Source organism: Coloeus monedula (assembly GCF_965178545.1).
Source record: "Coloeus monedula genome assembly, chromosome: 15".
Classification (NCBI taxonomy): Eukaryota; Metazoa; Chordata; class Aves; order Passeriformes; family Corvidae; genus Coloeus; species Coloeus monedula.
In genome coordinates this window covers 16,747,923-16,775,750 of record NC_138795.1, presented here as the reverse complement: position 1 = coordinate 16,775,750, position 27,828 = coordinate 16,747,923, and the positions used below count along the sequence as shown (strand labels likewise).

The 27,828-nt window shown below is 43.5% G+C and overlaps 1 protein-coding gene across 4 annotated transcripts in view; it reads right to left on the bottom strand.

Annotated features, from left to right (window-relative positions):
• LOC309578479 (protocadherin alpha-C2-like) overlaps nucleotides 1-27,828 on the bottom strand; it is a gene marked incomplete at its 5' end in the record, with an annotated part of 148,128 nt that overhangs the window by 38,340 nt on the left and 81,960 nt on the right. The window contains one exon of one of the 4 annotated variants that reach the window (XM_082291149.1): nucleotides 7,678-10,194. The exons of the other annotated variants lie outside the window; for them this stretch is intronic. Within the exon in view, the coding sequence (XP_082147275.1) occupies nucleotides 7,678-10,194 (2,517 nt within the window). Of the gene's footprint in view, nucleotides 1-7,677; nucleotides 10,195-27,828 lie in introns of those variants that run through there. 4 annotated transcript variants of the gene reach the window in all.

Below are 27,828 nucleotides of genomic sequence, written 5' to 3'. Positions count from 1 at the left end.
TGCTGCAGCATGACTTGCGAAATAAGGAGATAATTAAGAAATCCTCTGTTGATCAAAAATTGCTCCAGAAAATAGTTTTTGCATTGTCAGGGGATCGTCACTATAATTTTCAACTACAGCCAAGCTCAGGTCCCTTAAAATTAAGCCCTAAGGACATATCAAGGTTATTTTTCAAGGTACTAGAAACATTATTCTAGAGGTGATAGTGTAGTGAGTGCTTAAGTTCAGGCACTGGAATTCACAGACAGAACTTATGTCCAAAAACATAATGGACTACATTCATTCCTGATGTGTCTTGCACTGTGCCAAACACACAAATAATAAATGACAGTAATGGTTTAATTCTCTTCAAATTATTGGAGGCAAATCAGAAATGAATTTGACCCCATTACTTGAAAGAGAAAAAGAAAGTGTTGAATGTTCTGAATTATTTAAAGCCAACTCTGTTGTTCCTCTTGAGGTTTGGCGTATGCTTTTCCTTGGATCAATAGGTATTATTCAAACAAAAATGGAGCAATTACAACTTACAGTATTGCTCTATCACCATACTTCTCAGGTCCAGCATCACTCAAGACTGAGATGCTCTTGGATGATGCACACACGAGTATTCTTTAGTCTGAGTTACACAAAAGGGAGGAGACTGCTATTTGCAACCACACATTAAACATCTGTGCTAGCAATTTCCTTCCCATTTAGCCCCCTATTCTCCGTCATGCTCAGGTTCTGCTGAGTTTAGCAGAAAGTGGTTTGACAAGAAGCCCGTTATGCATGGTTCTAGTCTTTTCTGATTAATTCCATTTTGGCCCCAGTCCCAGGGATGTCAAAGCAACTCTAAAGTCAACCACGTAGTAACAGTCAATGAAAGAGGATAGAGAACACACACTGATCAGATCCTCTCCTGAGCTTGCCTTTCTCGAGTATGAAGGGTGCTGACAGCAGAAGATTTGGCTTTTCTTCTGCTGGGGATTTTTTTTTATTGCAGGGGAGCTGCTGGACTGGAGGAAAGCCCCTTTGTTCTATTTTGCAATTTGAGAGGTGCAGGTAACTAACTTGCACAGGCTTGTAGGCAACATGAGGAGGAGGAATCTTACCACAGTCCCAGGCAAAACACAGATAAAGTGAGATTACATCAAAGCACTGACAAAGTCTGACACCAATTGGGTAGGAGTGAGAAAAGAGGAAAACGACCACTCACTCACAGTACGTAGATTTTTGGTTTTCAGATGAGAGCTTTCCAGCTCTTGGCTAGAAGACAAAAACTTATGTTCTGTTTGCAATGGGGCATCAGATCTTAAATGGGTGATGATGTCAGGAGAAACTAATTAATTAGAAATTCATTATTTATTCACTTCATATGCAGGGACCAAGACTCCCCATGTCAATATAAGAGAAATTAGGAGACTGGTATTTTCAAGGGTTACTATCTAGAATCTCTGGCATCTTGTGGCTATTCTCTCTTTGCTATGACTCTTCAGGTAGGGCTGTAGTGCTGTTCCCAGAGGAGCAGAAGAAGCAAGCAGGGAAAAGGATGAGAAAAATGTACTCTGGAGGTGGAAAGATCTATTGCCACAGTTGACTGTCAGGGGCTGGGGTTTTTTTTAACTGTGAAAAAAATCAATATCTGTGACTTCCTTTTGAAGTCCTTACAGGAAGAACAGGAGCACAAGGCAGTTGGGCAGCATTCTATCTTTGTGCAGACCTATTTTCACCCAGTTTTACCATGTGCTTGCTGCTTGACTGGGTAGTTTCAGAGCTCAGCAAGAGGCACATTTGTCCCACACTTGGGTTACCACAGGTTGGTGTTCTGCAACTGACAAAATCAGTGAAATTTCTATTTTGTCAGCATAATTGGCTTCTCCTTTTGTTCTGCTACAGACTGTGGTTCTTTCAGTTTCTCTGGCCATAAGAGGAAAGTTGTTCCAATACATCTCTAAATGAGACTGGACTAGAAAAGCAATAAAGCATGACCAGTAGTAGAACTGGAGCACAGTAGAAGCAAACCTATTCAGCAATATCTCTCCCCAGCTCAGATGCACTAGTGTTGCTTCTTAGAAATCCACCAGGAATTCACAGTCTACACACTTGGGTTGGTTTATATCTCTGGCTATGAACAGTCCACCTTCACCAGACCACTCCCTGAAACCTGCCACACAGCCAAGCGTGTCCCACAGCACTGTGCCAGTACACCATGTGGCCCATCTCAAAGTAGAGCTGAGCCCTCAGGCAGTCCCAGGGGACAGGGGGCTGCACAGCAGCTCTCCATGGGCTGTGAAATCCCCATCACCTGCTTGGCTGTGAGATGTGCAGCTGTGTCCTAAACCAACACCACCAGGACAAGGTGCAGCTGACCAGGAAGTGTGAGTACAGAGAGGAAGCACAAAGAGGAATACAGGCTCTGAACTGGTCCTGATGCTTCCCAGTTGTACATCCCCACACTCTCACTGTGTCACACAATGCTGATGAAGACAATATTGTTCCTTTTACCTCCCCAGCTCCCAATTCATCACAAGACCCTGTTTCTCACAATCCAGCACATTCTATTAGGTTTAAGGTAATTTCAACTTGCCACTTCCCTCAGAGATTTTTAGAGGTCCTGTAGCAAGTCCAGCAGTCCTGTCAGGAGGTGAAAGAAATCCCACGATCCAGCACAAAAGTAATCAACCATTCCCTGTTTCACCAATTAGCTGCTTTTTCTGATTCAGTTACAGCACACATCACCATAGCGTGAGATGAGTCAAAATCTATCCAGGTGCCTACAGAAGTGGTTGTCACTGCACCAGGTGAACACCTCATGCCACCAGCTTGCTCCTGCTGATTCTTCCAGGCACCAGGGTTTATTCTGCCAACCACATAACCACAAGCATTAATGTCACTAGTCATGAAGAACCAGCCCTATTGGGAAGTCTGATAATGTGAATGTAGAGTTAAAGCAGAGCCATCTTAGGAGCAAGAAAGTTCATGCAAAATGCCACACAGTTGTTTTCAAGTGGGTTAACTGAAGAATCATTTCATTGGTTCAGGAAGAATAAATTTAGTTGAAAATGTATCATTACAAACATTTCCCTCAGTTCTCTTTTTTACCTAATACCTCGACACAGTAAGAACTTGTCCCCGGGAAAGGAGAAATTTCTAATTTTTAAAATATTGTCCTGATCCCATCATCAATGGATCAATGCACTCACTAACTTTCACTTCAGTGCTTGCTAGAACAAAACCTGCTTGAAGCAGAGAAGCGTGAATCTAATATTTACAAACAGTTACCAGATGCTGAGACTCCTAAAAACATCCTGCTTCATTCTGATTTCCACACAAATGCACAACAGAATGACATAAGGTATGTTTATCAAATGTATCTGCTTTGAAGCAATAATAAAAGGCTTTTAGAACCTCTGACCGCATAAGGCTCTGCTTATTTTCAAGTGAGACAATGCTGACAGCTGTGAGGAAACAGACTTCTATTCCTGCTTTCCTTCTGTGAATGTTTAGAATTAAGTTGATGTGGAGAACAAACTATTTAAATATGTTTTTATCATTCAATAAATCAAAAAGGCAACTGGAAAAGGTTGTAATTCAAAAGCCCAAATTCTGGGAACGTTCATTTGCATTCCTAACTCTGAGAAAACTGAGGTGAAGGGAACAGACAAGTGTTTCTGTAAAGTACATTTAACGAGTTCCAAGAGAAGGAAAACACCTCTGCTTAATCTTGGATGCAAATTTCTGCTGGCACAGCAGAAGCCTCAAGCCTGAGTGCCCTGAAGCACAGAGCACTGTCCCTGCTCAGCCCAGCAGGTTCAGACACTGCCATTAAACAAAAGAACAAACATTTATAGTTAACCTTTTCAATGTCAGTAGGGCTGGCGAATTTCTTAAAGGCTTAAGTTCTTGCACTGAGATTGTAAGATATTCCACCACTAATACCTTTAAATCCTCTGAGAGAAATCTCTTGGACAGACTGCTACAAGCAGTGCTGTGAGGTTACTATTTAGACACTTCAAAACATGCTTGCATTTAAAGTAGTATCAAAATGTGTTCAACTCAAGTGTTGCTTTCTTTTTACCATGTGTTTAGCAAGCTGGTTTTGAAGTGAAAAATAAAGAAAAAGAGCCAGAAAAAAAGCAAACAGCTGTAAACCTCCAATGGATCTTGTGGGCCTTACTACCACCAATGTGCAGTTTTTTCACTTTCTTTACAAGTGTCCATAGAGCAACACGCTCTATTTCTGAACATCACATGAAACATCATGTTTTGTCAGCCACATGTGTCACCACACAAAAGAATGGGTACAAGGAAATGTATAATATAAAGAGTTTATATCTAGTTCTAGCAAGTATCCAGACTGAGCACTCCTCATTAGGAATGTGCCAGGCTGCCTTCTGGGACAGAAAACTCCTGTTAAAACATTTTGGTTTGATTGTTATTTCCTGTGTTGAAGGGAAAAGGCTGTCAAGAGATGCAAGACATAAGAAATGAGCTTAACTGCACAGGATGTAAGGCCAAGACAGGAAAGAAGAAAAGAAAAACCAAGGACCAGACACTACCCAGACATCATTCAGGATCTTCACAGGAATATGAGGAAACAGACTCCAGACTGAAGCACTGAAACCCTTCCTGAAAATGACTGATCATCACTGCAGCACTGCCCAGTAACAAAATCACAACTTCACATAAAATCTCTTCACAAAATAGTGTGTGCACCCCTGTTTCAAAAGACAGGAATCCAGGCTGCCCATAACCTCACACAGTGCCAGAAATGAAGCCGCAGTATTTTTTTTTCCCTTATGTTTTGCCTACACTGCCTGCCTGGTCCCCCTGCAGTAGTTATCTGATGAGAGAGCAATATCCATTAACCCCGCATCGCTACCCTTATCACCACCAGCCTCCTGACAGCAATAACCGTGTCCAAGATTTCCTGTGCAGCTGCATTAGTACATTTCTTCTTTGACAAAACACCTTTGGTCTGAGTCATCCTTATAAACCTATAAAGGACTGTGCAGGTAAGCAGGGTGAACACAGAAGCAGCGGTTATCTTGCAGAAAAAAGCTTCCATTCCACCATCACAACACTGCCAGTAAAAAAGGAATAGCCACACAGGAGTCAGAGCTTCACCAGGTACTAAAAATTCCCTACCTAACCTTATTGCACTTGTTTTCACTCCTACTGTATCCTTCTAATGACCCAATAAAGTCAGTCACAACTTAGTGTAAGCATTAACATCTTTGACCTTACCAGTAAATACGAAAAGAACCAAGACCTTATTGCCCCAAATGTTACTGAGATTAATCCCAAATAACTTGGAAATATTTTTCCTCTCACTGGATAAACAATATTTTCAAAATAATAGCCACTGTGAAACCAGTGTATCCAGTGAAACTAGGTATATCTGTGCTTAGAAAACCCATTCACCTCGTCCCATCCTCATCAATGAACAACCAGTAGAAAATCCATTTCCAAAAACTGTGTGGAAGAAAAAAAAGAAAGGACCTGTTCACACCATCCAAAAGTAAAACACAGATCAGAGACTGACTTTGTAAATTGGTGCATGGACAATACTGCCTGTTGCTGTGCCTCACAAGTGAAGGCCCAGGCTCTTAAAGGCTGATTCAAAGTTCACTTTAACTAAAAAGAGAAACACAGTTCCCTGAAAATCTAATAATACAAAGATCATTATCCTCAAAAAGTAGAATTCAGTGTTGCTAAGCAATTGATGGCATCTTCAGTGCAAACGCTGAGCTTGAAACAGTAGAAAGACAAGATTTTTAGTATGTAATTAGCCCGGAACTAGTGATTAGTGAATGCCATTACATTCAGCCATTTCCTCATGTGCACATGGCATTGATACATCTTCACAGAATGCCCTACCACAGGACAGGTTAAGAAGCAGAGGCCTAAGAAAAGAACTTGTGATGAGAAAAACTTGTCAGAACTTCACCTCTGTTTAAATCATACAGAACTAGTTGAATAACTGATTCCCCTTTAGGATGACAACTCCACACAGGCAGCATTCCTTAGTTTGTTCTACACAACTCTCTGCTTTTGTACTCCAAGTTTGGGCTGGCTTTGCTGCCACTGCCTGATCTGCACTGGTAATCAAAACTTGCTAATTGATTGCATTCAATGGAGCAAGTCTCAAAATGTGATAGGAATCTGTTAAACTGTTTGGATGGAATCTGTTTGGATGTCCTACATCCAAAGTGAAGTCATTTTCAGTTATTGCTTTTCTTCTTGCACATTCCCCCACCCCAAAGATCAGCTCTAAAGTGTGTATTTCACTCTTTGATTCTTCAGCATACATGCTCATAGAGCATGTCTCATAGTCCCTCCTATATGAAACACATTCCAGACATTTTATTTAATTTGAAGGTACAAAAACTGCACAGAAAGAGAAAAAAGCACCTCCCCTGTACCCTGCCACTGTGATTTACAGAAAAACAGTGCATTCATTTTAAATGGATTAATGTTGAATGGATGATCATTACTCTCTAAAAGCATTTTTATGGAAGACTTGCTGGCTCTTAAGATATGGGCATCTCTGTTCAACAAAAAAACAGTTGCAAAAGATGCTAACATCTTCATATGTGAAAAAGTATAAAGAAAGAAATAAACTAGTTCTATTTCTGTGGCAACAATACACAAATAAGGCTCCTTTCTATCCCACCAGTTATTCCCCCGACTTTCCCACATCTGGGGCACAGCACATATTAATGCACAAACTGATCTTACGCCTGCCACAATTATGGGATACAAACAACACACAGTAATTGCAATATTTTCGTTTGTGCACCAGAATTAGTCTCTCCTGTGAGTGCTTCTGAGTTCAGTCCCAACATGAGTAAAAAGCAAACTGCACAGATCATGCAAACTACACACCAACTGCAGGCTTCCTGCAAGCCAGCATAAAGCAACCATTAATTCTTCTCTGTGGGAAAATATTGCAAAGGTTAATACATGGCTGGTGGAACCATAGGTATTAAACAATTTTCAAAGCAACCCAGCAGGTTAGAAGTTGCCACCCTGGAACTTAATGATGGTGACTTGCTGTAATGCTCTGCAAAGATGTCACTGGGTTGTCACAGGCCAGAAAGCAAAAAATGCAGCACTGGGTAGAACAAACATTATCAAAGGAGGGATTGCAGTTTTCAGACTACTTAAAACATGCTCACATTAGTAAGATCACTGCAATAATATGCTTTGCTAAATTCAACAGATTTACTTAGGTATGAAGACAGCAAAGCAGCAAACATCCATAACTGCCATAAAGTAACGTTTTGATTTCAAGGCTAATCACTGATTATTGTTTCTCCTGCAATATGAGTTTTACCATCGAAACTGTAAGACTAGATGTGTCATTCCCTAGCAGTCTGTAGCAGCAGGCAATTTTAGACCTGTAAGAGAAAAGGGAAGGATGCAGTACTCAATACAGCATATGCTGCAAAAATGAGGTGAATCTCGAGCAACAGACGCATATACTGAACTTACCAACTGGACCCTGAAAGTCTCAGTATTTACCTAGAAACAAAATGCATGGCATAGATTAGATTCATTATAACCAAGTTTCATAGCTGAGTGTCAGCAAGCCCCTAAGGGAATATGCTTCATCTGAGTTTTCCAGTTGGACCCTCTGCTTGAGTAAAGATTTGCTCAGAGCTCTGTGCAGACCATTTACCAAGGGAGCCTCACCTCATTAGGAGTAATGGAGTCATTTCTAAGTATGATCAGGTTTTGTGCACTCTGCCCACTTTGTCCTGTCAGATGCCTCTCAGTCACCACTGCAGAGGGACCAGTAGTTCCTGTTGGGCCACAGGTATTGTAAAACATGAAAGTGTCACTTCCTGATCCTGCAGTCAGGCATGCCTTATAGCAGTAGGTCTTAGTGAGAGACCCATTGCCCCTCACTTCAATGAAATGGGGCTGTACTTTTAAACCTTGGGGCAGTCTAGCATCAATGTTGTTGTTGGCCTGCTTGTACAGATCAGCAGGGCTCCGTTCTCTGACCGTACAGCACCCTGCACAGCAGGAGCTCCCATACAGACTGTATCTGTAGCACTTGATAATAGTCAGCCCAATGATTGTGAAAAGGAAAACGAAGGAGATGGCGCTCAAAGCGATAATGAGATAAAGAGTGACCTCTGAGTAATTGCTTGGACTTTTAAAGTGTCTTCTTCTGTCAGGGATGATTTTGGAAACTCTGTCCACCACAGCAACAGTGATGGCTACTGATGAGGACATCGATGGCTCTCCATTGTCTCTCACCTCCACTGTCAGGTTGAAAGTAGGTGTGCTGTCCTCCCCCAGTTTGCGAGTAGTCCTAATCTCCCCAGTGTGGAGCTCTATCCTGAACAAACCCGGATCTGAGGTTTGCACCAGGTAGAAGAACAACCAGGCATTTTGTCCTGAGTCCCCATCAATGGCTATAATTTTGGTTACCAAATATCCAGCATATGCCGAGCGTGGGATCATCTCCAGGGCTGCTGAAGTGTTGGTTGAGGTAGGATACAGAATCTGTGGAGCGTGGTCATTCTCATCTACCACGTAGATGTAGACAGTGACAGTGCTGCTCAGTGGTGGGATCCCAGCATCCTGAGCCTGGACAATCACCTGGAACTCCCTTAGTGTCTCATAGTCAAAGGACCTGACAGCATACATGTTGCCACTATCGGATTTAATGGAGACATAGGAAGCAACCGGTAGCCCTTCAATCTCTCCATCTACTAGAGAATAGGACACATGGGCATTTTTGGCAACATCTGGGTCAGTGGCTTTAATAGTGCACAGGAAGGCTCCAAGGGGGTTGTTCTCAGGGATGTAAACTGAGTACACAGGTTCCTCGAAGCGTGGAGGATTGTCATTGATGTCGGAGATCTCCACATGGATCACCTTCTGGGAGGACAGAGGGGGGCTCCCAGAATCAGTAGCAGTAACTGTGATGTTGTAGGCTGCTGCTTTCTCGTGGTCCAGTTTGCCCTGGGTGACCAAGGTGTAGGAGTTCTTGAAGGAGTTGAGAGTGAAGGGGAGGCCGGGTGGAATGCGCAGGCTCACCTGCTTGTTCAGCCCTGAGTCCTGGTCAGTGACACTCATCAGGGCCACCACAGTTCCTGACCTCGCATCCTCTGGCACTGGGCTGTACAGGGAGGTCAGCTCCACTTCAGGAACATTATCATTGGCATCCACAATGTTGACCAGCACCTTGCAGTGCCCAGCCATAGAGACAGGGCCCTGATCAGTGGCTTGTACATAGATCTCATAGGAGGATGCCTCCTCATAGTCCAAAGTGCCATTAACCCGCACCTCCCCTGAATGTGGGTCCACGCTAAAGAGCTGTCTCACCTTCTGGGGGGTGTAGCTGCCGAAGGAATAGATCACATCCCCATTAGAGCCCTCATCAGGGTCTGAGGCATTGAGTTTGACCACTAGCGTGCCAGGCAGGGAGTTCTCCAGAAGGCTCACGGTGTAGGTGGAGCGGTCGAAGGCAGGTGGGTTGTCATTGGTATCCACAACTCGCACAGAGATCTGGGCTGTACCAGACTTGGGGGGATCCCCACCATCCACAGCAGTCAGCACCAGCTGCTGCAGGGCAGTCTGCTCCCGGTCCAGTGGCTGCTGCAGCACCAGCTCCAGGAGTTTGCTGCCACTCTGGAAGCCTTTAAGGTCCAGGGCAAAGTGGCGACTGGGGCTGAGCAGATAGTTCTGCACAGAGTTGGTGCCCACATCAGGGTCCTGGGCACTTTCAATGTGGAAACGGGCCCCGGGCACGGCAGACTCACTGATCTCCAGCCGGTAATCCTGGCGGGGGAACCGCGGCGCGTTGTCATTGATGTCCAGCACCTCCACCTCCACGTTGTGCACCTCAATGGGCTGCTCGATGACCAACTCCAGGCTGAGGAAGCAGGAGGGGCTCAGCTCGCAGAGCGCCTCGCGGTCCATACGCTCCCGCACCAGCAGCGCCCCGCGGCCCAGCTCCAACTCCAGGTACTGCCGGCCGCTGCCCGAGGTGATCCGCGCTCCCCTCGCCGCCAGCCGCCGCGGATCCACGCCCAGGTCGCTCGCCACGCTGCCCACGAAGGCGCCGTGCGGCAGCTCCTCCCGCACCGAGTAGCGGAGCGGCCCGCCCGCCGCCCGCCCGGCGCACAGCCCCAGCAGCAGCAGCGGGCCCAGCACCGCCGCTCCGCCGCGGCTCCGCCGAGCAGCCGCCGCCATGGCCGGGGCGGGGGGGTGGGTGCGGGAGCAGCCGGAGCCCGGAGCCGCCGAGCCCGGCCCCGGCCCGGCCTCACTCCCCGCCGCCGCCCGGCCGCCTCATGCAAGCGGCGAGCAGCAGCCGCCGGCAGCCTCCGGCCCCGCCGCCGCCCGGTCCATGCTCGCCGGCTGCGCGAAGCGGCGGCTCCGACCTCTCTCCCTCCGGCGGCTCTCGGGAGGATGAGGAGGAGGAGGAAGGAGGAGGGACCGGGACTTGCCGGATCCGCTTTCTCCTGCTCCAGCTGCTGCGCGGGAGGAGGCGGGGGTGGACGCTAAGCCGCGGCTGGCGCCGGTTCAGCACCTGGGCCGGGAACAGCGGCACGGCGGGCGCCGCCCCCGCGCCCCGCCCGCGCCCACGTGTTGCGGCCCCGCGGAGCTCCGCGACCCTCGGCGCCCGTGGCCGCGGGCTCGGGCCGCGGAGGCTGGAGGGGCGCGGCTCCTGTGCCGTCCTCGCCGCTCCTCGTCTCCGCCCTGGCTTCGCTGCTGAAGCTTTAGGGGCGCGGAGAGGCGGCTGGGGGAGCTGACAACTGCATTCACGTGTGGACCTGCTGCTGCAGCGCTAAAGTACGTCCGCTTGAGAGGGTTAGATCAGCGCAGAGCTCCGAACAAAATGGGCTTCCAGCCAGGTCTGGTGCCGTTTGTGTGTTGCTGCAGTGGGTTTGACGACCTCTTTCTTGGAGACCTGCCCCTGTGCTCCCTCGGAGATTCATTCTTGCTGCAGCACTATCCCCCTGCCCAACCTCTGTGGGCACCTCTGCGCTGCTTCCACCCACCTCCGCTCGGCTGAGACAATTCTGCAAGTCACACCCATGAGTTATGAGCATTTAAGGTGAGCCTCAGTTTCTCATCCAATGCAATACACAGGCTCAAGGTGAGCAGGTGCAGCTGCAGAGAAGATGGAACATGATCTGTTTTCCATTTACAGTTTTTTCCTCCTCTACCCTTGTGACAGAGAACTGACAAAAAACAGTCATGAAATTGAACAAACTCAGCAGTGGGGTTGAGGAAGCTGCACCTGCAATGAGTTTTACCCCAATGTCACAAGTCCCAGCAAAGATAATAAACTTAGGCTCTCATTCTTACACCACCTAAGTCACAAAGCTGAGAGATTTAACAAGACAAACCATAGGCTGTAGTCCTCCAGCTGTGCAACTATGTTGTACCTACTACCCAATGCAGAAACTATTTCTCTACAAGTGTTTCTTTCCCTGGTGGTTTTTTCCCTTTCATTCCCCACAAAGTCTTTTTGAACATCCAAAAAACTCCTCTCTGGATCGGGCTGGTCTATCAAGGGGAGGGGGTGACCCCAACATTCAGCTAAAACCTCTTTCATTGCACCCCTCACGATGTTGGTTGATTTTTGAGAACACTATAAATATCTGAAGTTTTTGCTCTAATGTATCTGATGCACAAACCCTGGAGCACAACTGCCCTCATTCTGACTCAGCACCACTAAGAATTACTACCATCTATCAGCTTTTATCTGTGGCCACCTCTACCAAAAGAAACAGTATCACCCCATTGTGGCTGATGGTTCCTTTATTCTCCACCCATTTTTGTGGCCCAAATATTTATTCTCATATTTATTCTAATATGCCCAATATCCCAGTGTCTGCAATTACTGCTCTCCAATCACCCAACCCTGTTTAATATTTTTAAGTAGGATAAATGTTGGTCTGTGCAGACCAACACGAGCAGATAGAGATGCCAAGTGCCTAGAACACCTGGAAAATTGCCTATTTCAACCAGTTGCCAGGAGCCAAACACTTAGAAAAAAATTAACTTCAATTTTTTGGCTAGGTACCCACCTTCAAGATCACAATAGTCACAGAACAAAATACCTTGACAGTCTCACAAACAAACAAAAAAAACCTCCAACCAAACAAAAAAAGTCCAACATCAAAAAATCCCATGAAAACCTAACCAACAAAACAAAGAATGAAAACCCCACCCACCAAAGAACCCAATACCCTGCTGAATGCAATAAAAATAAAAGTTACAGCAGCACTAACATACTTGGACTGTACAGCCATGTGTCAAAGCAACTTGCAGCCAACATGTAAGACAGAAACCTGAAGAGAGACACCCTCAGTTTTCCAAATAATCACACAGTGATTTCATCCAGCCAGTCCACAGATCACCTCTGCCCCACACCTCCAGGTGTACACCCACAAAGTTCTCTAACAAACCTACAAAACAACAGTAAAAGGCCAAAAGCCCCAGAAACCCTGGCAACATCTAAGGCCCTGCCTTAAAGATGTTAATGAAGACTCTCCAGGAATGGACAGTGCCCATGGGTACGAGGTGGTGGGAAGTTAAAAAACGTCTCTGTAGGCAAGAGCTTTCTAGCCACAAGTTGATTTTACCCAGTGTTTGAATGAAACACACTGATCACACATCCAGGGGGTTTAACACAAGCAAGGAAGATTTCACACTGTTTCTGGACCTCAGTGAGTTACTAGTGATGGACATTCAGGCTCTGCTCTAGTGCATTTCAACAAGGAAGGGCTGATGAACCCTCAAACCCTCACCCACCTCACTATTTACACATTACCTCAGTTCATCTTTCCTCACACCCCGTGTCTCGGTGGTCAGCTAAGACTCTGCACAGCCAAAGTTTTGTAAAACACCACAGAACATAAAACCCAATGTTCCATAATATTTTCATTCCCATCAAAGATGTCACTAAACCTCAGGTTCTTAAGAAAATTCTTCTCCTGTTTCCAGAATTTTAAGATCTAGGATTTTCTGGTTTCTTGCCTTTTTTGTAAGTTTTATAAACTTAAATAATTATTACTCTGATAATCATTGTATAAATTGATACTATAACTTGGCTTACTTACAGTAACATTGCACAAATGTCACAGTCTTCCTCAAAAAGGCTTGCTTTATGAAGTTAATGCTGACTACAGAGTGGATAAGTGATATACCAAAATGTGTTCTGTTCTGATTAAATGTTCCCCAAGTCCTTTAAAATCTATATAAAATTCATCAATGGTCATAATAATTTTAGTTATTTCTATCAGCTTCAGTGTTAATGCTGAGTCAGTCCTGCAGACCATGATTTTTAATTCAGGAAAATCTTCAATTGAGAAAACACTTCAGGATCTGGTCTGTAGTAATATTGATTTTTCTAGTAATAGACAAAAATTGAAACACAGAAAAATGTAATTTCAGTTTCAATTGAATCAAGGCTTAGGGGCTTCCTAGTTTTCTTTTTTCCAAAGTTTTCCTTCTCAGTAATTACTTGACATTTCACCTAAGCATTAAAATTTTGAAACTCCTTCAAATCTCACCAAAGAAAAATGTGCCCATTGAGTTCAGAACAATGCACACAAGCAAGAGAATCAGAATTCATCCCTGCAGCAAAAACAGCTGATAAACCTGATAACCCCTGGAGTGATTGGATACTGCCTGTATGCAGTGTCTATATACACAGGCCTCTGGTATTTGCTGACATACAAAAACTGCACTGCTTTAATTAGCTTGGCTAAATTAAATGGTACAAGTACAAACATACAGGTGGAGCAAAGAATACTGATTTTATCAAGTCCTGCACAAGAAAATCAAGTATGTTTCAAGATAGTCATACATTGATACGTATCTACCCCAACAGCCATAGTAATAGAACTATTTTAGTATGGAAAATCCTCACATTTCTCTGCAAGTCTTCCTTGAAACAGTTCTACATATAGATATGTCTGAATTAGCAGCAGCCTGATGCAGTGCCACAGAAATATGTCTGTGCAGATTTTTCTCTTGGTAATGATACAATTATATACAGATACAGTTCTGTACATATTTAGGCCCTTGAAAAGTTCATCCACTTCAAATCACACTTATACAAGCAATTTTTTTCTATAAAGTTGTGACAGGGATCTCATAAACTTGCTTGGGCAGCAATAAATTTATGTTCAATTTGCTTCATTGCAGAACACTATGCAAAGTCCCTCCTCTGGCTATTTCTGAGTCTCATACAGCAAAAGGGAGAGAAAGACGTACCAGAAACAAGAAAGATGTGAAAGTACAACATGTAAACTGAAGAACTCCAAGGTGTTTTGACATCTGAAAAGACATTTCACTTTTTTGTAAATAATTTCACGTTCAGTAACTCATATCCCTCAAACATTAGATTCAATGACTCAGTGTCATGATGTAACTCCTTTCTAAACTGGTGGGAAGACACCAGCTCCAAGCACTGGACTTCAAATTTCTGCACAGAATTTTAGTAGCGATGAGTTTGCTTGAATCCTGTATAAAAAAAAGACATTGTTTCAGCCTACTGATAAAACTGTGCAAAAAATATGGAGACAAGTCCACAAAATCCATAGTTTAGCCATTAACAAACAGGTAAGTGCTGTCATTCTCTAGAAAAAACTAGATTTCCTCTATGCGCCTGCTTGTATTTGGTGCCTGCAATTTGTCTGCCTTACTTAGAATTAAATCAAGTCCAGAGAAAGGAACATCCATCAGTCCTAGGCCAGATTACATCAACCAAAGTGGAAAACAATACCAATAAATTGTAAGGGAATGATGAGTTTGTGCAGTTTCTTATACACAGTTTTTTCCTGTGATGTGAGCAACTAGCACCATCTTCTAGTCCATGGGTATTTATGAGGTCTATGGAAAAATAATATTTTGGTATTTTAAGGGGGGCCTCACACTACTTCTTCAGTTTAATCCCATCTTTCACTTCATGTTCTCAGGATTCCTGCAATCTTCTGCAACCCTACTTACTTCAGTGAGGTCCCCCCTCCACCATTCTCTGAAGGAGACTGTACAGGGTGTTTCCTGGTGAATTCCCATGCCTCAAGGACTATCTGAGCAGGAAGATACTGCCTAGAGATATGGCAACATAAAGGCAGGTTATGGTCTGCCTTCTGTATGGAATTTCTTGGGGATGTGGGATTCCCACTTTTCCTAAAAATGCTGCAAAACGCCTCCCTGAGGGAATGTGAACTACGTATTTCCATACCCGACTTCTTTGCTCCTATGTCCCAGTCATCTTCCACACTTGAATTACTTGTTGACCAGTCATCTTTTCATTTGGAACCTGCCTCTCCCATGTTTGAAATAGACAGGTTCTGTGCCAAATTGCTCAGTTGGATTGGCTCTGTTCTTTCGTGTCTTTCCTTAAATCCATTTTCCCATTGGTAGGAATTTAGTGAGAACTTCTTTTTGTATCACAAGCATCTGAAGCCAGGCTATTTAAAACGTTGCTGTTATGGGAACCAAGGCTGCTAAACAGCCAGGAAAAATCCTGTTTGTATTTAGGTCACAATTTCTTTGCAGTAATGTACTTGCTTGTTCTAGAAAATGGCATGTAAAGAAATTGGAGATGGGTATGGAGAGGGATTGGTGTTATAAATTTCAATTGAGATAAACCACAAAGATATACAGAAAAAAGAGTATTTTCTTCTCCTGATCGCCAGAGTACATTCAATTATTTCTCTCTTCTAGTCTAAATTTTAAGGATGGATATATCTGACTCATTCTGTCTTCTGCTATATTTTTCTGATGACTTAAAAACGCTTTCGTAATTTATTGCACATAATGTCACATTCTGAATGGAAGGACATTAACAATGTGAACACCAACAAAATAACTTTCACAGTCACCACCAAGCCTGTAAGTGGTATTTTACTGCCAAGTACTTTCTTGAAGGTTTTTGTTGGTGTGTTTTCCTTTATCACCATTGTCTCTCTTCAGAGACACAGTCTTTACCACTCTTCCATGCAGGCTGTGATTCTCCAGCTCAAGCGATCACCACTAAATTTCAGCTCAGTGAACTGGTCATGAGACACACTGGAGGCAAACAAGTCTCTTCCAGGTGATTATAATCTAATTTGTTTCTCAGCTCTGGCTACTGCCTTACTCCATACTTATATTCACATGTGTTTCATGCCCCTCTTTAGAGTTTGAGAACTGGGATAAGGTTACAAGGTAACTCTGACCCTCCTGAAATTATCTGAATGTTTAACTGAATATGTACATAGGAAATCATAAACGAGTAGACAATTGCCTGGAAACTGAAGACTCAATTTAGTTTTCTGCTTTAAGGAGTTCTAACTGCTGTGCTCAATTCCCTAAGATGTGCCTTCATCATAAGCCACAGGATGTCCACTCACTTTCTCCCTTTCTGTTGCTTTTCCACATTTTTCTCCCCTCAGCCTCCTAGGAGCTTTGCATTTGTCCTTGTGGCTGTACAAGAAATACACTGTGTTCCAAAATGATGCTGATAAGGTATGCTGATATCTCCTTTTCCCTTCATTTTTGTCTACACAATTCAGATAAAGTAGGAAGCTAAGCACCAAACAGTGGCACAGAACCAATGGAAATGGAGACCTAGGTATAAAAATAGAGGGCAAGAATCAAAAGTACAGGCAAGGAGTAATATGAGGAACAGTCACCTTCTTCACTGCTGAGAAAGACCAAAGGCATTTTCTTTAGAGCCTGCTCATGCCTCTCTTTAATACAGAAAAGAGATCAGGTTTGTATTATTAAAGTATACAAGTACCCAAGTACTGTGGATTCCTCCTCTTGAAAACACATGCTGAGTTACACCTCTTAGCTTTGTTTATCCTCCCTGCTTACTCCTAAGTGTCCCTTAGAAGTTAACAACCTCAACCTCAATCTGCCTGGTTTGGATCTAACAAGGAACGGGCAATCCTGTAGGTTTGAAATCACAATTTTACTGATGACCTGAGTTTGTCTTTGAGGCCATTAGAAGTATTGACTGTCAAAGCCCTAACTGTAACCTGCACGCCTTGTGCTGGATCAGATTTTGCTTTTTGGGAGGTTGGTGTTCTCTCCTCCTTCATTTGCACTTTTCTTTCTCGCTCTTCTGCTCACTAATGACTTTTCCAGGTTTGTTGCATTTCCTAATAGCACCTCCATGAATTCTCCTAATCCATGAAAGTACATCAAGCTACAGAATGATAAACTTAAGTCATAGAAGCATATTTTATATTTTGATTTCAATGCTTAATTTATTGAGCCCTGTATTTGGGCAATCATATTCGGTTCAGAGACACAAAACAACAATGTGAAAATCCCCTTTCCTCAGCAGCTGCCCTGCTAAGGTACTAACAGGATTACCCCTTGTACCTAATGGTTAACTCACGCTTTTGTTATTCACAGATACTTTCACTGCAACTTCCTTTTACAAGCCTGCCTAATCCATCCTCAACACTTCTAAAATGTTGCAGACCTTTCACTGAGAGAGGGAGGGAGCACCCAGCCCAGACTCACTAGTCTTACACCTGCTACCACTCTGCTTCCTGGTATTTTCAAAACACCAGCTGAAGCAGGCATTAACCTATTAACCGATAACTGGGTTGTAATATCAGGTGCATCCTCTCACCAAAGCAGACCTACCTGCAACTTCAGTCCCGTGTGACAATTTAAATGTGACTTAAGAGTTTTGTGCATATTCCCTAGACAGGAATGCCTTCCAACATACATTCACTGCAGCCGCTCCAGGCAGCCCAAGACACAGGTAGAAATCTAAGATGCACAACTGGAAGATGCTCGGATCATGCAGTGGATACACCTAAGCTATGTTCTTGTTGCTCAAAATTTTTTCCAGCAGCTGAGTCACAGTTCTGTCCTTTCTTTCTCTGTGACTCTTAGAATGGTTTGGGTTGGAAGTGGCTTTAAAGCTCATCTCGTTCCAGCCCCTGCCATAGGCAGGGACACCTTCCACTAGCCCAGCTTGCTCCAAGCCCTGTCCAACCTGGCCTTGGACACTTCCAGGAATGAGGCAGTCACAGCTTCTCTGGGCAACCTGTGCCAGAGCCTCACCACCCTCACAGGGAAGAATTTCTTCCTACTCTTTCCACATCTCTACTCCAAAGCTGTATGGGAGGTTAGCTCTGAACTACAAGGCTCTGTTTCAAACCACCAAGATATTTTTACACAGCACCAAGCTACAACTTGCTCCTGAAGTTAAATATGTAAAGCAGCACAGAAATGATGGACAGATTTTCCCAATCTAAAATCAGATCCAAAATGCTCTTATACTGAGTAGTATAGAGCTGCCCTAAATTTCTCAAATTAATAGAACAAGTTCTACTTAATCAGACTTAAAAGTGTAGTGATGACTTTCCCTTTCAAGGTTATATTTTAGAATTAACTGCTTGATTGCTCTTTTCTTGATGTTGGACAAAGTCAATGTCAACTTTGCCAGGAAATTAAATCATTACAGCTATGCTTTTTAAACCATAGAAGTGAAGCAAATCATGACCTTTACCCCTGGCTGGTGCATTCAGACAAAAGTCCCAAGCTTTCTCCAGCCAGAGGCTCAGCCATCACCAAGCCAGAAAAGGAAGATCTGCCTATGTATCATGGAAATTCCTTGCTGTAGAATGGATGAGCAACCAAAAGAACAATGAAGGTGGTGCTCTGGACTTCTGGAGTTCACCAGCACAAACACAGGTTGGGTATAGGGTGTACCCACCACACCTGCCATGACAGACAAGCCAGATACGGCGTGGAGTGAACCTCTGCACGTCTGGTTCCAGCCTTTTATGGGAGGCTCAGCATCAGTGACCGTTTAGATTTGCAATTCTCTATATGGGGGGAAGGAAGAAACTTGACCCTAAGGACAAATAGAATCATGGAATATCCTGAGCTGGAAGGGACCCATCAGGATCACTGAAGTCTAACTCCTGGCCCTGAACAGGACACCCCAATAATCCCACCCTGTGCCTAAGAGCCCTGTCCAAACACTTCTTGAATTCTGGCAGGTTTGGTGCCATGACCATTCCCTGGGGAGCCTGTTCAGTGCCCAACCACTCCCTCTGTGAAGAACCTTTTCCTAAACCTCCCCTCCTGTCACTGGTCACCAGAGAGCAGAGAGCAGTGCCTGTCCCCCATGAGGAAATTGTAGGCTGCCATGAGGTTTGCCCTCAGTCTCCTCTTCCCCTGTTTTCTCCTCTTGAGGAAAATCTCCATCACAGAATCCAGGCAGATTTTAGCACAAATGGGAAAGGCTTTGCTGAGCAACATGGGCAAATACCCAAGAACCTTCTACTCTTACCCCCCTTGCAGTTTCACTTCCAGTTGCAGGTCTTTGCCTACAGTTCTGATACACGTGCCAAATCTCATGCAGCCACATAGAAAATTAAACTCCTTCAACTATTTTAAAGAGCAGCTGAGAACCATAAAGGAGGCAGGAGGGGATTGGAACACAGACCCCATAAAACATACTGAATATGTGAGGATTTTTTAATAAGACTAGTATTCTGCTCCACAGCTCTCTGTATTTCATGTGTCTGCACAGGAATGGCTAAGCAAGGAAAGTAGGGCAGGAAAATATTTCATTTTGTTTGTTAATTCTCAGCAGGCATTTCTGAGCTTAGAAGATTTTTACTTCAAATCCTATTACAAAAATCCTTCTGCCCAAACTGTGCTGTTCTTGGACTATTTATAACCTATAGTCACATATATGATGGGCAAAATGTTAATACTGCAGATTCTGCTGATATTATCTGACCTCAGGACACGTCCCATTGATTTCCTTACTCAGCAGAACCAGGAGCAGCATTTGACCCTGACTTACACTCTCTGCTAAATGATTTTGGTTTATATTTGTGTTTCTCTGCAGGGTGCTGGCACACAGTGGGATTCCACACCCTCCTTGCTCCCAACCCTAACAGACACACAAAACTTTGGGGTTTTCTCTCTGTTGACTTAGAATCTACATTCCAGCCACTTTACTGTACTTTACAATCTCAGTCATATTTAACAAGGTTATCAGAACAGCACAGAGAATTGGATTCCAACCGTATGCTTCCAAGTAGTACCTGATAATGTACCAAAATAATCTGATAATAATTCTATGCAAAAGAAGCCCCAGCAACAATTTATCTTCCTCCTTTCTTGTGAACACTTTATCAATAGTTTGAGTTCATTACATGTAACTAACCTGAATTTTTCCTGTCTGTAATCCATGGTATTTGACTTGCACCCATTTACTTTCTTTCCTTTTGCATGCAGAGATTTGCAAAAAAATATATATTTAGGATTAGTATAAAGGCAGTATGACTCTAAGTGTGTGCATATGTGCAAACACACAAAGAAAGTACAAATAAGGAATAACAGGAAAATAATGCATTAATTGCTACAGAGGACCCTATATGAGGTTTTAATCCATATGAATGAAGAGAAGGGAAATGACCTAAAATAAAGTGTCAAGAAGATGGAGAAGAAAACTGGAGCCTTAAGATGCACAGTGGGGAATACAAGGGAACCATGAAATTAAAGAATTTTACTGAAGACTATAAAAGGTGAAACAAAACAATGATACAAAAGATCCCAAACAGCACCCATGGCTAATGGGGATCAAAGTCCCAGACCAGTCTCTTGTCACAACGGAATGGGCCTGTGAGCCATGACAGCCAATGTCCCTTGTCCCAAAGCATTGCACACAAGTGATCCTGGTCACCAGTGACCATCAGGCACTGATGCTTGGGAGTTTGTGCGTGTGAGTGTACAAAATCTAGCAAGAAAATAAGTGAGAGTGGGAAACTTCAGAGATTTTGCAGAAGAAAATCATTTTCCCTGCCACAAGATCTTGCACACTCTTCTGTAATCCTGATTTCCTACATAGTAATTCCAGATTCTTCTTCGCGAGACTGAATTTGCACACAGGGTCAGACCCTGAGAGGAGTAAGAGTTCAGTCTGAAAGGTTGAGATTGCAATAGCCATAAGATGCTGTGAGCAACCAAGTTAAAACAAAAACACAGACAACACTGCATGGAGGGGTCCAGAGAAGGAAAAGCAACAATGGTTTTTACAACCCAGAGAGACTTTAAGAAAGGGATGAGGCACTGCTGTATGAGATCTCTGCTCCAAGTCCACCTCCCTATCTACATACAGACACCAGCAGCAGCTCCTTCATCCTTCTTCATGGCTCCTCAGGCTCTAGCACTCACTGCTGTTATTGCTGCTGGAGAACAGGACTAGCTCCAGGCAGCTGGAGGGGTTGCAAGGAGCAGAGCAGGAGGGAGATGAGATGGGAGCAGTCAGCAACATCTCTCAACTCATTCCCTGGATGGGTACAGCAGCAGAGAATGAGGCAGTGCTGAACAGACTTTAGGAAATACAAGAACTGTCACGTCACACACAGTATTAAAAACGATTTGCCAGCATGGCATGAAAAATGTCCTGTGTTGTACAGGCTGACAGGCACACCTCGGGGTGAAACAGTGGCCAAGGTATTAAGATGATGATGGAAAGCCACTGATCACAGCTGTCCAGTTCAGGACCTCTATGCCCAGCTTCAACACTGCTGTGGTAGCTCTGTCAGATTCACCAGTGCAACAAGTTCACCTCTGATTTACGGCATCTGAGAGTACTTGGAAGGGGAAGCAAAGAAAAAGGGAAATGCAATGTATGAGGTGGGGCAGATTATGATCAGAAGCCCAGAGGAAGGCCTGAGAAGCAGTGGCACTCATGCAGTATCAAGAAGGGGAAAAAAGTACCCTGGAGCTAAACTGGGGCTTTAGAAATCAGGACAAGACAAAAGCGAGATGGAGGCAGAAGCAGTTGATCTCATGCCATAAAAGCAGGAAGTCAGTGGAGCCGGGTTCTGTTCACTGTTACATCAGGGACTTCATGATTTTTGGCAAGTATCTTAATTGGTTCATACAATGTCAGCAATATCTGGGCTCAAATGGCCACGGCAGGGTTTAAAGCACTACTGGAAAGGATACTTGGGTACTCTCAAGCAATAAGGTACATATGCACATTTATAATTTATTATTTGCACTAGGTGCTGAAGGGAGAGAAGTGTTTGGGGATTTTTAAGTAAATATTAAGCAAATCTGTTTTCAAACTTCCCTTTGGAATTCTTAAAACCTCAGTGACACAAAATATTTATGGTTTGAATTTAGTAAGAGTTCAATATTTGTTTCCTTGAGCACAGGAGTTCTTACTGAATAGATCAGCGTGAGGGAACCTAATGAGATATTCCTTTAAAAGCTGGACTATACCCAGTGTTTAGCATGAGTTAGTGCTGTAGTATTAATGCAGAACTACCTTACGCATTTTGCATGGATCATACACGTGGCAAAACCAACCATTTTTGTGTGCTGAGGGAAACCCACACTGTTTGTACCTGTTCCTGAAACAGCAGGCAGTGGCTGTGGGATGCAGAGGACAGGGTATCCTGCCTGGTCCTCAGCTGCTCCTTCCAGAAAGGTACAGATCTCCCAGCCTTAGAGAATACATCTGCTAGCCCTGGTACACCTCAAACGACACCAGGCTTCCAGCTTTTAACAACTCAGCTGAGCTCAGCGTATTTCTTCCATCGTTGAACAGAGAAACCACAGCAGGACATGTGAGACTCTGAGTGATAAGCAGGGAGGATGATATCAAATGTACCCACTGAAATCAATCCCCTCTCCTTGTACTAATCAAAACATTGTCCTCCACAACCAGATGAACCTGCAGTGTCTCAGCATGATTCTTTGCATTTGAAATTCCTAGCAAAGTGACCTCTTTGGGGACAGAGTTTAGGATTGCACATTTGGAGTACAAACTATTACTGGCCACATGGTTAGGAAAAAAAAAACTAAAGTAATGTCCAGCAACACCAGTGTACCTCCTGGGTTTCTTTATCACACTGAACAGTGGTTAAAGACAAAGTTTAGAGGCCTTCAAATCCAGTTCACTGAGAAGGACATAGCCCCCCAAGCCACTACCACAGTGGTCAGGGGAGGCATTTCTATGGAAACAGAGCCAGTCTTCAGCCAGCAAAGTCAAAGTTTATAAGAGCACAAAAAGCAGTGAGTTTCTGCATGCTGGTTCAGTAAAAACAGGAGACTGGGTCTGGTCCCTCTCTCAGGGGTTTATGTATTTTAAATCAGAGTGAAATCTGAAAACATTTCTGAGAATGGGAACTGGACCTCAAGAGAAGGTAAGGAAAAAGGGACAAGCATTGGTGAGGACAAAATGAAAACAGAGAGAAAAAGAGGTTTTGAAAGACAGAGAGGTGCAAACCAATCCATATTCCTTTCATTTGGGCACCTGATCCTTCAACCATGAACACCATAGCTGTCTTTCTGCTGTACAAACACTGGGAGCAATCTTGACATAGTATTTTCACCAAAGACTTTCAGTTCTCCTTTAGTCCTTCATTCAAGAATCCTGGCACTTAAATTCACCCACAACGGGAACGCTGCCAAATTTTAACACTGATGAGTTATTTTCTGGGCTGTTTTAATACTGCTGCAATACAAAAGCCTGTACAATCTTCAGCCTTGCTAGAGTCTCTCTGAAACAAAGCATCTTTACTCCAGGTAAAAGTAGGAGAAGAAAGAAGCTATTAGATTGATGAGGTATCAGATGTTTTATCTATTATCTTCCATTGTGTTACTTCTGTTTAATTGCTGTATTGTTGCATCATGCAATTAGTTAAGCTGTCTATTTATGCTCATCTTTGATACTTATTTGTTCACTTCTCTTAGCTCCTTACACTCCTTGAATATGTTTTTAGTGGCACTGTGAAACAAGCTGCCACAGACAACGTGCTGCCTTCAATGTCACCCACGTACAGGACTCACATTTCTAAACCATCTGTGCCGAAATTAGGGTCCCTCCTCTTCCTTACACCCTGGTCCAGGACTGGGCACTGTGTTCATTTGTTGCTTTTTTTTTCCTCCCTATCCTCTGTCCTCAGTTCCAGCCCCAGCCTCAATTTTGGTCTGGGCCACAATCATACAACTGCAATTACCAGAAGGTCCTGCCAGCTCCTGGCTGGATCAGGGCTCTCTGCTGGCAGGACTCAGAGGGAATGGAGCTCTCCAGCTCTTGTGATTATCTACCAAGTAGAGTGAACAATAATTTCTCAAAAGCTTGTAACTCAGCCAACCTTAGCAGCTCTTAATGGCTATCAAGCATGATATAAAGACCACTCTGCAACAAATACCGAGCCCTTTTTCCAAAACTTCAGCAAGATATTTAAAGAAAAGATCAGACACATTCCACATCAAAAGCAGCGTGGGCAGCAGGTCAGAGGAGGGGATTCTGCCTCTCTTCTCAGCTCTGGTGAGACCCCACCTGCAGAGCTGCCTCCAGCCCTTGGGTCCCCAGCAGAGAAAGGTCAAGGACTTGTTGGAGTGAGTCCAGAGGAGGCCACCAAGTTGCTCAGAGGGATGGAGCACCTCTCCTATGAGGAAAGTCTGAGAGAATTGGGATTGTTCAACCTGGAGAAGAGAAGCTTCATGGTGACCTAATTGTGGCCTTCCAGTACCTGAAGGGAGTCTAAAAGGAAGATGAAGAGCCTATTTGCAAGAGTATGGAGTTATAGAACAAGGGGGAATGGCTTCCCAATGCCAGAGGGCAGGGCTAGATGGAATATTAGGAAGAAATTCTTCCCTGTGAGGGCGATGTGGCCCTGACACAGGTTGCCCAGAGAAGCTGTGGCTGCCCATCCCTGGGAGCGTCCAAGGCCAGGTTAGAGCAACCTGGGGTAGTGGAAGGTGCCCCTGCCAAGGGCAGAAGGGTTCAAACTGGATGATCTTTTAAGGTCCCTTCCAATCCAGGCCATTCTACAATACAATTCTGTGATACTTTCATTATAGACAAAAAGACTGTTTTCCACTACCCTCAGTCTGAGAAATGACCAAAATATTCAGTCAAACTTGTCTAGGAGGTAATCCCCACCTATCACAGGTAATTCACACCTATCATCACCCTGAGGGACTTGAGGGTTTCTGTGATGACAGGGTTTCTATGCATCAGACCATTTTTGTAGCAGGTAACAGTATGAACACAGCCTAAGATGCTGGAAAGGTTTTGTTCATTCAGTAGTGGACAGAGCTGAAAATACAGAAGCCTATGGCTCCAAGGCCACCAACTGCAGTTATTTTCATTCAATAAAATAGAACAACTTTAAAGTTGCTCATACTGTTGAATTTCCTTTCATCTGTTACTGAGGTGTGAGTTCTCTTCAGATGACACATTAACCTATCCTTTGGTTTAAGCAAAATAGCCCCCTATAAACAATACAGAGTTGGTCCTGGAAGCAAATTTAGATTGGATCTTTGGATACGAGATGCTACTGTTGACAGTAACTGCTGCTGGTCCATTTTTCCTCTGTTAAAGTATTTTGAAAAACAATTCTTTTGGAAGGATTATTGCTACATTAAAAATGCATGATATTAAGTGACTCAACACAATTTATAATAGTAACTAAAAAGTGTTTTTCAGGCAGAACACTTTTATATATAAAATTCTAGCAGCTTTATTGGAAGCAAACCAGGCTTGAGCATTAGCAATAGCCAAATATAGACCAGGAACATTCTAAATATACAGCATTATGGCTGATAAAGAGAATAATTCTGCTACCTTTGAGGTGACTGGAAACCCTGGGTACAGAGATGTAATGAGATAATGCAACCTACATTTGTTTGAGATTGTTAATGTGTTTGAAATGGCCACAAATTATGGAGATTTTCCAGACTGCACACTTCTGCAGAGAATAAAACACTTATGCCAAGACTATGATTAATTTAGAGCCAATATATTTTTTTACAAAGGAGAAAAAATGTGTCGGTGTTTTCAGGGGGGAAAAGCCTACAACAAAATCATAGCTGTTGTAACTCCATCCTTCTGCTACTTCTGTTCTAACATGATCTCTGTTCTACAGAAACAGTTAGGAGGGAGTAGGAACATTTAAAGTCATCTTTGGCTTTTTAAATGTTTTGGGCAGCCACTATGTTTCTTTTTTTTTCCCACCCAATCCAGTTTAATCCAGTACTGTCATTTTTACAAGTTTTCCAGGAGCCTCAATTACCTACATTACCCACGTTTGCCCCATATCCTAGATGAGAATACAAACAAAACAGAAGAGAAACACTTGGTGATGAACTATTAATTCATAGAATGGTGGCAGCTTGATGGTTTGGGGTTTTATTCAAAAACATCTGGATGCTCTTTGAGCAGGCTGAGTGAAGAAAACCTTTTTTCATAAAACACAACATGACAGTGGTAAAGGGCCCCACCACACTAAGAACTCCAAACTGATCATATTTTTGAGTGCACGTTTGTATTCTGCAGCTCTGTTCTGACCACGATCAAACTGGCATCTTTCCATGTTCTATATTAGCTCAGGTTAATTTTTCCTGTAGTTTTTTAATAAGGTGACAGGCATTAAAGAGGTGGAATGCCTTGTAGAGCAGCACAGTGCTGTAAAAGTGAAGACAGGAACTCGCTTATTCTAATCCCTCGACAAATATATAATAAGATTAAAACAAATGAAAGTGCAAATAGCAGTCCTAAACCAACAACCCCAGATCCTTTGAAGCTATTCCAGCTGGCAACTTTGACCACACAAGTTATTTGCTAGGGTGATTTTACTTCATCAGCCCCAAAAAGGTGAAATAAGGCAGCAGTTCTATCTCCTCTGACTGGAGGGAAGAAATCACTTCCTTTTTCCACTAAATCTCCTTCCTACCAATATGATATTAAAAACAAATAGCTTTAGAGTTTGATTATCTTTAAGGTACTCATGACTGTTCAATAAAAAACAAAACCAAACACACACACAGAGTAAAGCAAAACCAAACAAGTGAAGGATTCACTTGGAGGAATATATATAGACAATAGAATTGACATAGGCCATATTCCACAAGATTAGTATTCTACAAAGAAGAAGACTGAGTCAACTTCTCCATTAAGGACAACACAGAGTCACAGAGTGGTTGAGGTTGGAAGGGATCTCTGGAGACTGTCCTGTCCAACCCTACTACCTCAGCAAGGTCAAGTAAAGCAGGTTGTCTGAGACCATGGCCAGATGGCTTTTGAACCTCTGCAAGGATGGAGACTTCACAATCTCCCTGGGCAACCTGTGCCAGTGTTCAGCATCCTCATAGTGGAAAAAACCCCAAGCAACAAAACAAATAAATTACTTAAGCTTTGACAGAGCCTCCTCCTCTTTTCCTCTCACTGGACACCCCTGAAAAGGGCCTGGCTCTGTTTTCCTACATTAATAAGAACCCCCCAACCCCACAGCCTTCTCTTTTGTGGGCCAAAAAGTCCTGGCTCTCTGTCTTTCCACATATGAGAGATGCTTCAATCCCTTGGTTATCTTAAGGGCCCATGATTGGCCTGTCTCCAGTAGCTCCACATCTGTCTTTTATTGAAATCACAAAGTTGGAAGACTGAATTCAGGCTTACATTGAAATGTCTTCATGCTACAGGTACGAATACAATCCTGAGGATTTAAAATCATGTAAGGAAAGCTGCTTTAACCATAAGGATATTGCACTGATCTCCATATAAATATTGGCTACAAAGCAGAACCTAAAAGCTGTCTAAAATACATTCCCAAGACACAGAGCAAAGAGCTGTGTAGTTCAAAAGATGAAGGGCCCACTCAGCTGTAAGACTTCCCTGCTCCCTTGCTTCTGACCCCAACAAAGGAGTTGGAAAAGGTTGAGAAGTAACACCACAGAACCTTTTGGAATCAATACTCTCAGGTTTTGTGAGAGAACATGTTATACTTTGATTTTGCAGACTGGTGGTGCAAAGATGCTTGGCTTTTGCAGAGTAAGAAAGAAATAAAAAGCCACAGTGCCAAGACCCATCAG